The sequence below is a fragment of the Fulmarus glacialis genome, unplaced genomic scaffold (assembly GCF_000690835.1).
Source record: "Fulmarus glacialis isolate BGI_N327 unplaced genomic scaffold, ASM69083v1 scaffold34455, whole genome shotgun sequence".
NCBI classification, from domain to species: Eukaryota; Metazoa; Chordata; class Aves; order Procellariiformes; family Procellariidae; genus Fulmarus; species Fulmarus glacialis.
In genome coordinates this window covers 27,493-39,628 of record NW_009215534.1, presented here as the reverse complement: position 1 = coordinate 39,628, position 12,136 = coordinate 27,493, and the positions used below count along the sequence as shown (strand labels likewise).

At 33.9% G+C, this 12,136-nt stretch overlaps 1 protein-coding gene across 1 annotated transcript in view; it reads left to right on the top strand.

The window, feature by feature from the left end:
- Positions 1-674: 674 nt before the first annotated feature.
- SYT14 (synaptotagmin XIV) overlaps positions 675-12,136 on the top strand; it is a gene marked incomplete at both ends in the record, with an annotated part of 34,246 nt that continues 22,784 nt past the window's right edge. The window contains one exon of the mRNA XM_009578973.1: positions 675-893. Coding sequence (XP_009577268.1) covers positions 675-893 — 219 coding nt within the window. The remainder of the gene's footprint in view (positions 894-12,136) is intronic.

Sequence of the window (12,136 nt, the reverse complement as noted above, 5' to 3'; positions counted from 1 at the left end):
AATTAACTAGATAGTTTCTTCTGTGCGGTTTTTGCTGTTGCCAGATGTCTGCAATGAGAATCTGCATTAATTTCAGTTATTGAACAAGGGGCTGTTTATTGCACGTTAAATAAAATTGTGCATGCAAACATATTTCATTAGCATTTTCCCATTTGTTATTGTGAGTTTAAGCACTACTGACATAAATATCCTAAGACGATTTTGTAGGCTTCTCTTTGTAAATCAGTTTCATTTCTAGCTTATACTGCATGCTCACAGCAAAAATCAGCTGGGAATGGAGGATCAGGAGCTGCCTTTTTGACATGTTAGGTATCCAAATGTAATATTGCAGCAGTGTTGGATTTACCTTACATACATTATTTTGAGCATTTTCTTACTTAATGAAAGGTTTCAAGAACGTCAGTGTGTGCTGCCTTACATAGATGGATCCATTTTCTGTTGAATAAGTTTTAAAATGTTTTTTTGGGACTTAATGATCTTTCAGTTTTTCTAGAAAATTAAAATAGCTCTTACCAATTACAAAATCACATTATACTTATAATTACAACAAGGTGATATTTTTATACAGCAATTTTAATTGAAATAGCTTAAATATCTTCAATGATAACCTCTTATGGTTATTTTCTTGTATCTATTTTGAGCTGTAGTCGATTTGCTTTATTTTATTCAAACAGACAACTCTTATATGAGTAAAGACCAGCATGGTTCATCATCTGAGAGTGAAGATGAAGCACTGGGTAAATATCATGAGGCCTTGTCTAGAACCCAGAGTTCCAGGCTGCCAGTGGTGGATGGCAGACAGCAAAAAAACTATATATGGGAAACCAGACAAAAATATAGTCCCCTGTCTGCAGAATATGATGGATACAGTAGTGAAGCCTCAATAGATGAAGGTAAGAGTGATTTAAAAGCATTCTTTTTATTCCAAATTTCAGAATTATGTTCTGGATAAGTAAGTCCTAGACGAGGACAGCTTGACTTGCAAATAGTCAATGTCTATAGGAATTATCCAGATATCTTTTATATTTGTGCATGCTCAAAAAAAAAAGGCACAGAGTTGTGCGCATTCTTCCAGAAATACTGCAAATTATATAGTATCTTGTTATATTAAGTTTGATACAATTTTATCATTAGTCATTTTATTTTGGGGGGAATTTAAACTGTTCCTATTTAGGAAGGAAACATGGCAACTCTTGATGAATTCTGTGGTATTATAAATACAAAGAAGACCTGTTACTCCTCTGTTGATAAGCTGCATAACAGCAAAGTAAATGGAATTGGTTATTGGTTATGGTGCCTATGGTCATTGCAGTGTGCATTATTGGAATGTTCTGTATCTCTTCTTCTCTTGAAATCACAGAAAGAAATTACTACAAAGATTAGATTAATATAATTTTTCCATGGTGTTAAAAGTTGGATGTAAACAATGGATGTTTTCTTTTGTGGTATATATTTCTTGATTTTAAGTTAGGGTGACAACCTGACATAGACGCTGAGGATTCTGCTGTCAACATTTTGTCAATATGCTTTTTGTACTTGAAAATAGCTGTGTGAGAACTGTGTCTATAGCCATTTTCTAGCATGAAAAGTGAGCTTTAGTTGAAGTTACATAAAAGTTAGATTCTAATATAGATGCTGTGCTCTAGTAAGATATTTGTTGGTCTCCCTTAATATGTTAAAATGCAAAGGTTTTTTAGAGATTAATATTTTCTAATAAAAAGTGGATATATGTAATTAAAAGATGTCTGTCCTTAAATTTTCTATACAGTCCAGAAATGCTTGAAAAAAATTAAATTTTCTACTATATGATGTACTTCAGTTATCTAAAAGTCTATTTGCCACTGAAATTTGAAACTAGTGCATGCTCATTCACGATTCCAAGTTAATACACAAAGGACATGAAAGCCATAATTGAAGTAAGTTGCAGAATAATTATTTTCTAATCATCAGAAATTTCAGTTCTTTTCTTTGCTGTTAAATTGTAGGGAGGCTGGGAATCTGAGTTCCAGCAAATAGGAAGGAGATGCAGAGGTGAGGTCAGGTGGTAAGAACCGATCCTTGGACACTGTGATGGAAAAGGGCAACAAGGAAGAGGGATAGTGACAGTATCATGTTTGTTTTTTATGTCCACTGAGATCTATCAACAGTGTTAGTCGGGGGAATATGAAAGATAAGATGCCAATTTTTTGTATGGCTCATGTCACTGTTGGGAAAGAATGGTGACGTATATTAACAGGACATGGAAAACTCAATCGTATTTATTAGCAAATAATATCAGATACAAATTACAAAAGACAACTACTTTCAGATACTGAGAATGAGGTATTTGTCTCTTTTCAAACTATTGAGGCCGCTTGTTGAAATAATCATAGAATAATTAATGTTGGAAGGAACATGTGACATTCCTCTTTCCATTTCACAGTTGACATTTTTTCATCCTACTTAGTTATCTTCTCAGTGAAAAGTTCTCAGTTCATCTGAACTTTTACTTTGGCTTTGTAAGACTTAAGCTCCAAAGGCGTTGTACTAGCCTGTATCCAGGTTTTTTTGTTTGGTTTTTTTTTTTTTTTTTAATAATTGTCTTCCTTATCAGACAGATATCTATCCTGTCCTCTCAGATAATAAAAATTCGTAGTCACGGACTTTTATCCTCTTCTGGGGAATGAGAACTCCAGTCTGGAAATCTGTATCATGGTTAGAATCTAAGATAAAAGAACTCTGTTGGCAAGTGCAGGTATTGCATCAGGAAAGTTACAGTTGTTTTGCTCTCCTCCTTTTTCATTTTTTCTTCTATTGCTAAAGATATCTGTCATCAGCTGCTATCCCTTCTCAACGCTCTCTCCATTCAGGAAGCTGGCTGGATGTAAAACCCATTTATATATATGCACACACACATTCACTCTAAAATTAGTATGAAAATTGAATTTATTGTAATGAAAGAACATTCAGGGTTTGGAAAAAAAATTTTAAAGCAAAAAAACTATCAAAACATTCTAACTTAGAAAACTGTAAATTTTTAACCACATGCTTGTACTTGCAGAAGAGGTTTAATACTGTCAGTATTTTGCTTTTGCTGCTGCTTGAGAGAGCATTCTCTTCCCACATTTTACAAGGAGTGGAGAATCAGCAATGTTATTTATTTGATAGCCTGCAATCATTCTACAGTTTTCTGCAAAATGCTTGCAAATTAGAGTGATGATTTTGTCTCATTTTTGTAATCCATGAATCTCCACAAAATTATGTTCAATAGTATTAAAAAGAGTTTTGTGGTATTGGACATGGCAACAGTTTAACAACCCAGTATTTTTCACTTTTCAGTGACCTGAAGGTGGCACACTAGAATAATTAGTGTTAGTACTTTTTATGTTCTTCCTAAATTATTTCAAACATAAAAGAAAGAATCTTTGCACAATGATAAAAATGTGTTCGAATAGAGAAAAAGACAGAGTATGCCTCATTATGTTATGATCATTACAGAGGGAAAGCTGCCCAACCTAGAACTTTGATGAAAAGAGAAGGTGGAAACCTCACAAAGAAAGCCTGCAGTCAAAAATAAATGAGAAACTGGCTATCGCTACCAAACAGTTCATATGTGTTCAGAGGCAGTTCACTGATTCTCTGTGGAGAATCTGATTCCAAGTGGAGAGTATCAACATTCTAGATGTTTCAGTGTCATTTTTAAAAATTCAAAGCTTCACTGTTCCTTAAACTTGCAAGATAAATCTGTAGAAGACTTGATGCCATAGGAATCCTGAAATTTTTCATTAAATAATTGTTTTTTATGACTGTTGAATTATTTTTATAAGAAGTGTAAAGACAAATGATAGAACCATTTCTTGATTCTTTGTAGTGGAGGGGGAGCAAGCAGTGTGCTCCTATGTACTTTATTTAATATGAGAAACAATTGTCAATATATTTGACTTTGTGTGCTTCTGTTTCCCCATATGTACTGTATCATTTCTACTTCTAAGACTTGAACATTTCAGCTCTACTTCCAGCTTAAGACACCACTCAGTCCATAAGTTGAGCAGGACTTTATAGTGTTACAGTGAAGCGATGAGAGGAGAGAATTCATTTTTGTCTCATCTCTTTCCCCCCCCTGCTCATTGCTAGTAAATCAGCCTCTGATGATATCATTAAAAACTCAATCAAAGGTAGAGTAGTAAGAGCAATGAAAATTATATTTCATTTTCAGAAAATTCTGCTATTTTCTCTTCAGCCGTTAATCTCTATCACATGTTATATCTTGCAACAGTGTGCTGTGTGTTTCCAAAGAAGTCAGTAAACAGTTTTACTAATAACTGTTTACTCTGCACTTTAATCATCACTTTTTAAGTTTGTTTAGAGGAGTCTGCACTTAACAGTGCACACACAAAATTTCACAATGAGACAAAAATATAATCTTGTCCTTATTAATACACCCTTAAGCTTTGCTTGCATTGCTAAAAACATGTATAATATTAATATGTTTGCGTTACAGAATTTCTGATCATATTATTTTAAGGTTCACTTATTATCAATTACACAATTAGTTTATTACATCTATTTTCTGGTTGTATGCCTCTAAAATTGTTTTATTCTGAAGCCTGAAAATGTGTGAGACATGTTTTCACATCATTCTTTTCTCCTCTAGATGGCCATATTAATCTTTCTTTTCAGCATATTTATATAGAACTGACATGGCATTTTGCATGTTTTTAATAGTTAAATGAAGAAAGCAATATACTTTTTGGGTTTTGCTGGTGTATTTTGATGATGGAATGTTCTAGCAGCACTTTAGTTCATTCTATGAAATGTAGATTTTTAAATTTTGGTTCACAAATACCTGCTTATGACCAGTGTCTGATCTACTTTGTTTAGCACATTTGATGCACTTAGATTTTGATGAATTATAATGTATATTTTAAATGGAAAAAAAATTTAATATTTTGCTTAGATGCAAGTATTTCTACAGACTCCGAGCTATTGTAAATATATAACTTTTGCAGTGAGCTCCTCATGGACAGGCTTAATTCCAGAGTATCTTTAAAGGAAGATCTAGTTCATTAGAAAATCAAGATGATGACAAATGTCATCATCAAAAGTAAAATGGTACAGAATGGCAAAGTAAATGGTACAGATGGCAAAGTAAAATGGTGCAGAAGATAGGTTTACACCTGAAATTTCCAGCTCTTGCATAAATGACTCAAAACTGTTAATGACAGAAAGGAGAAACCTGTATAACTACAGTATTTCTTGATATCTATGTGTGGGCTTAACCCAGTCTCTGTGCTTAGGCCCAGAGTTCTAGGGTCAGCTCGAAGTTTGAAATCTTATTTTTGCCAATAATATTCTTTATGTTCTTTCTCATGTTACCCAGTAAAGTATGGATACTTACCAAAAAAAAAGTGACCTTTTTTCCTTTTCCCTGACATATATGCTGATACAACTTCCTTTTCATTTTTTATAATGTGCATCCTACTTCTTCTATTATTCCTTACCATTTCAAATGCTCTTATTATCCTATTGAATATGTAGTATTGCCTTTATGTGCTCCAATTATTTGTAATATTTTGGAAGAGGGGATTAATATAGGCTGTGATATTACACATCTGTTTCAGAAAATAAAGAACAAAAATAAGGAAAAAAAAACACACAAAAAAGCAAAAATAACACCGTAAGATATTTCTGCTAACAAGGAGATTATGAATTGAAATAGTGATCTAAATAAGGAGGTATACAAACCTTAAATTTAAAATTGGCATTATTCTTTGTACTTTGGTAATTGGAATTATTTTTTAGTATCTGTATTGGTCGTGATCTTAAATGCTTTCTTAATAACTTCAATTTCAAAAAAACATACAATATGATACTAAAGTAGCCTCTTTGTCTCCAGTAGTGGCTACTTCCTGAACTTTAAAATCTCAAGCATTATACAGGCAAGTTGTTGTGCCTTTTTTATCTCTATAAGCTTCATAGGCAAGTACAATGTATTTTCTTTAAGGAAGCAGTCCCTTAAATTCCTAAAAATGGAAATTTTTAAACTTAGAAATGTTAGGGTAAATATATTGAAATTAGAGTTTTACAGGCAGATGTCAAAAGCTGTAGGTTCTTCTTTGCTTTTCAAATCAAGATTCTCTGAATCCCTTCAGATGAGAAAGGTAGGGAAGAGGGGAAGAAAACATTTTGGTTTTTTATAGTTAATTTGTGATGTTCTTAAAGCATGTCTTGCCCAAGTCACCTCTTTAACAGCTCTGCAAAATTCCAGATTAGCAAGCAAGTGAGGGGAATTGATCCCAATTATGAGGCAAAGTAAGTGACATCGTGATGGAAAAAGCAGTAAGCTCGCCTGCTTACTTAGCATACTTAGATTACTTTATTTAGCTATAGTTTACCAGCTCAGTATAACCACAGGTTCCATCTCCAGCCTATTTTAAAGTTTTTTTCTAACTTCTTAATTGATAAAGTCCCACGGCTGAAGACATATTTATTCAGACGCTCTATTTCTGAGGTTGGCCCAAGTGCCTTACATTTCACAAGGTTTTTTGGAAACATATGGAAGCCCTAAAAGACTGCAGTGAGAAAACATAAGTTCTCTTAAATGAGAATCTGCTGCTCTAGCAGGCATATGCTACTGGATTTTATCCATCTTTTCCATATTGTGAAGGTAGAGTATGATGTTATTTTTGTAGTTTATCTTCTCCACTTTTATTCTTCTCTAGGCTTTCGGCACTTTATGTTGATGTGTCTGTTGGACATATGTTTGCCTTGCTCCTCAGTGTCAATCTTTGCACGTGAAGGCGACTGTTCTTCTGGAATCTCTTGGATCTGATTCTTTATGCAGTTTTTTGCCTTTTCTTTCTCTCTTGTTAGTTCTCATGTCTTGGGAAAAGTCTCTTCACTGAACTACTTGAAGTATATAGAGAGATTTTCTTTCAGTATCTTCCCAACATAAATACCAAAAGCTCTTTCATAAGCACCTCAAAACTGGTATGCAGGTGAATCTCCCCAGTTTGTTAAAGCAACCTGGGGGAGTTTTCCTCAGTAAATACCTTCTGTAAAGCAGGATCCTACTTCTTCAGACTTGTCAAGCTAAGGTGAAAGCCACTGGACAGGCTGAGAGAGGAAAAATGGATCCCTCAGTGAATCCCATGATAATCATATGTTTTCCAGCTTAGTTTCTATCATTATTCCTTGCATATAAGCAGACCTCTTTTCAAGCCAAGTGTGAATGAAGACTTACTGTTTCAAAATTATGGAGTGAGGGCCTCAGTATGGTTGTATCTTGTTCAGCAAAATAAGGCCACAAAGCTCTCTCAAAATTGGTCTATGTATCTGTATATTTCAGATGCTAAGAATTACAGACAAAGAAGATGGCTTACGTGGAGTAAGAACTATGAACTAGTATTCAGACTGGAAAACTGAAAGCTCAGTTGAATACTAAATCATAACTTAAATTGTTATTTCTCTTCTTTTTCCTCTAATGTGGTTTAAAGAAATGGATTAGAAATACAATGGAAAGAGTATTTAGGAAGAATTATGATGCGTCTTTCCCAAAAATATAGCCAACAGAGCATTGCAGAGACTAAGGTGATTTGAAGATTAACTTTTGCTCTGTCTTTTATTCAGTTTTACAGAATTCAGATCTTTTTTACTTCCCAAGAAAGTGTTACCCTTTGTCTTTTGAAAAGTTCCTGATAGCAAGGAACTTTTCATGTAATTCACATATTAGGCTATGATCATGTTGTCGTTATTGTTCTTTACCTGCATGAATGGCAGACAAGCATAGTGTTTACAGAGTCTGGAGACCTGAAATGGACAGAATTCACAGGTAGGGATAGAAAGTACATGTGTGATTCAATATTATTGTTGTAATTTTCTTGAGGAATATTACGGAGGTGGCAAGATGTAAACACGGGATTTAAATGCAAAGGAGATCTGTGTCTGAGTTTAAACATAGTTTGGAAGAGAATGGAGTTATATTGAGCATTTTTGAGTTGAAAAGCCAGAGAGATGATATCAAAGTTGTGCACACTAAGTATCTTGTCAACCAAAGGAAACACATGAAAGTGCTTGATAGAATGAATTTGAATAATTCTGAAATCATGGATTTACCCTGTGATTAGCAGCAGAGATGCTGGAAAAAGATGATGTTAAAGCATGCATGTCATCTACTGCTGAGAGAAGAAAACTAGTAACAAAACTCAAAGTTAGTGGTGATGATAAGATTTTCAACAGGAAAATTCCTTTTCCAGCTAGACCAACTCCAAAGAGGAGGAAAAACTGTCCTCCGATGGGAAAGATCTTTTTTTCCTGATGTGCACAAGTGAGCAAAGCAATCTCACAAATTAGGTTCCTCCTGCCAGCATTTTGAAGTCTTTGAAGAAATACCCTTTGCATTGATGTGAAGGCTTTGAAGAAAGTCACCCTTAGCAATGTGATGTCTCTGAAGTGATGTAAATCATACATTAATAATTACACGAAAGTTTCCATTTTATTGTAAACTTATTTTAATAAGTTTCTCATCTATTTGAATCTGGGATTTATGAAAGGATCAAGATCGGTCATTAACTCGGAAAAGTTCACATATATATTTGTGGCTGAAATAGTTCCTTGTGGCATTGTGTTCGATATAGATGTTCCACGTTAATAAAATGTAGACTTGATTTGTGATATAAACACAAGGGGTAGTACTATATCAGCAAAAAAGATCACTTCCTTGATGAACCTAGCGCTTTTGCTGATTCTGAGACTTCACATTGAAAACTGGGTATTTCTTTTACTAATATGATCTAAAAGCTATTGGGTATGGGCATTCTTTTTTCTTGGTATTATGGTAATATCTAGTGATATAGGGGACCAGTTTCTTTGATCTTTATGCATGTATACTATGAGACATGTCTTGTTCTGAAAGACTGCCACGGAATAGGCAAAAGAAGGTACAGTTTTCATTAATCGTAACCCTAATTGCAGAGATCTCGTGGCTTTATCATGGAATGAGTGAGTAAGAAACAGGATCAAACAGACTGGAAATCTCTGTGTAGACATTTATTAGGTGCATTGGGAAAAAGAATTCTACCTTGCACACACCCAGTACTCTACTTACCTGCTGAGAATAGTCATGCTACTTGGTCAGCAGAATGGAGCAGTACTTGTTACAGAAATATGAGAACTAAAAATGTTATTACAACTTTACATAAGAATATTACAAAAGAACAGTTTATCAGTTCTTCCTCGACAGCGCCTGTGGATAAATGGATCATTCTTCTTAGCTTTAAAGGTTAAAATCAAAAGATTTTTAACTCTAGTCTGAGACTAATGTTTGCCTCCCAGTTGTGCTTTTCTCCCCTAGGTTAAACACCAGTTACCATTAGGACTGTTTTTTTACAATCTGATCACATTACGTTTCAACCGTCTCTTTGGTAAAAGAAGAACAATGGGTTATTTTTGTAACTGAACTCTTTTTGTTTTGTTACCTAGTCAGTGTAGATTAGTTTCCTTATGCATATGTATCAATTTCATAGACTTGCTATAACTATATCATAAGTGTTCTCTTGCAATTATTCAATGAATATTTTGTCCTTGTACAAGATGAGCAATGTTAGCATTTTTATCTAATAACATGTATTTTGTTGTTAGGATGACTATTGTCATAGCTACTTTAATTGTGTATTTTATTTATTGGGACTGTATTGCATCTGAGTAAACAACATGAAATTGTGTCTGTAGCTTCTGTGGAGGCAAAGATCTGTCTATCTTTTTTTCTTGCTAAAATAAGCTCTTACATGCTACTTACAACACTTTTGTGTTATAAAGTTATCCTAACTTTTAGGAATTATTGGAATATTTTCCTTGGCGGAAAGGGAAAGCATGATATGTTATATTATACAACTTGTAGTCCTTTTTTTTTTTTGTGTTCTTTCGGTTTGGGGTGGGGGTTTTTGTGGGATTTTTTTGTTTGTTTGCAATTACTTTTCCTTCACTGTATTAACAAGCTGGAAGTAGATCCTTAGCTAGTGTAATTGCCATGCGTCTGGTCACTTCATTGTGGCTGAAGGTTGTCTGCTGTGATGGAATCATGGTCTTATGAAAGCACATAGGAAAACTCAAGAGGAAAATTATTTTATTATGGAGATTCTGATTCTGTTCCTTGAAGAGAAGCTAGCAGACATGCTTAACTGGGTATAAGATTTTCTCTGTGGAGTCACCTATGCCCAATTCAATTAAAGCTTGATCTTTAAATTTGTAAATAGCAAATCCTGCTACATTCACCTTCCACACTACTTAACATTCTGCCAGCATGTGTTTTTATGTATAAATTTGTACATTTTGCTTAAAAAAAAATTACAAAAATTACCTAGCTCTCTGTTTGAAACCTTTGCGCTCAGTCTTGTTGAACCATTCTAAATTTTGTCCTTAGAAGTATTTTTTGAAAAAATTTTCGGTTATCGTGTTTTTCTATTTGTTTTCATTTTTAAAGAAGATTTATGACATTCCTTTGCAAATATATCAATTTGTCAGATAAAGGTTAAAAATTAGATACATTTTATTCATGTTAAAGTCACACCCAGCTTATTTAAAGGCAGCTTTGACTTAGAGTTGCAAGCCTGAGGATATTGATTTGAATTATGCATGACTGTCTGGTATGCAGTTCCATTAGCCTGCTGGATGGATAATGTAAACATGTTCAGAATTTTAAGTATCCTATATGAGCGGCAGGTTAAAAATAGAGCTGATAAGAGCATGTGTATCTGAAAAATCCAAATCTTGGAGAATGAAACTACAAAAGGTTCATCTCTTCAAGAGGCTGACTTCAGGTGTGATTTTCTTTTCTTTGAAAATGCTCAGCCCAAACAAATACAGCTTATGTATATGACTTGAACAGGTGACACGATTGCTTTGTTTACTGTAAAGAGTTGACATCTGTACCAGAAAACACACTCGTAACCGAAAGGTCAGGGCCAACTCTGCATCTTTTGGCAAAAAAGAGGGGCAGTGTCTGTCCTTGTTTAAGGTCAAGATTGACACTGGTGATTAGACTTATTTCTTCATATCTTCAAGGAATCTTGTTGAGAATGTTGCTTGATTTTGCTCTAATTTTCTGTGGCTTCCAGTATCTCGTAGTTCCTGGTTTTGTCATATCTGATCTGTTTGGTTATCCCTGAATTTTAGCAGTCTGTAGTTTAGTAGTACATGTAATGAATTCTGAAACTTTGTTTTTAAATCCTCAGCACTAAAACCACTGTGTTAATAAGATTTAAAATAGGTAGTATCTTTTTAGAATTTTGTCCAAGTTCCTGTGAACTTTAATAGGAAAAAAGATAACTCTGAAATGAAAAGTTCAATGCCATCTATGTTATATTTTATTAAGATTTGTTATGCTTTGAAGTGTTTCTGTTGCATATGTAGCATTTGTGGCAACTTGATGAGTTGAGTGAAAATAAAAAAAATCTATTGCACTTATTTTCAAGATCTGATGGATACAAAACAGAAAACTGGTCTAATTTTGCATTAATTTGTAACTACCTTCTCAAAATTATTTTGCTTGGAGTGCTTCATATTTGGCTGTGTTAAATCCTGTACATAATGCCAGAATGGAACTATTTTTAGATTATGAGAATAACGAGAGAGAATAATCATGTATTTTCTCTGGACTTTACAGTGTTTATTTGCTTACGTCTTAGTATAGAAATAATCACATGAAAACTTGCAAGTAAATGTATGACTTAAAAGCTCTTCTTGAAGATGAAGTTGACTGTACTGCTTTGATATCTTTTTTTCTTTTCCTGTCAAGTCTTGAATCATGAATTGTATGTCCACACAAAATTTGGCCAATAGATAACTCTTGAGTAGATCTGGTAAAATTTGAAAAGGTGTTTTGAGTTGATAGTCATTTTCCCTTGTAACTGAGGAATAATTAATCTGTTAAGAGACTACTGTCTAATGCTCTCTTTCAGAGAAACTCATCATCCTGTTTGATAATGGCTATTATCTTTGACTGTTTTCAGAGCAAAATTCCTTTCATTGGCAATGAGAACCACTGCTCTGAATCATGTGCTTTTCCTGGTGCCATTTGCTTCCTGTTAACAAGAAGGGGCTTTAAAAGAAGAAAATCCTTAGAAATGAAAACAGTAGTTGTCACTAGTGTTAAAGGCAA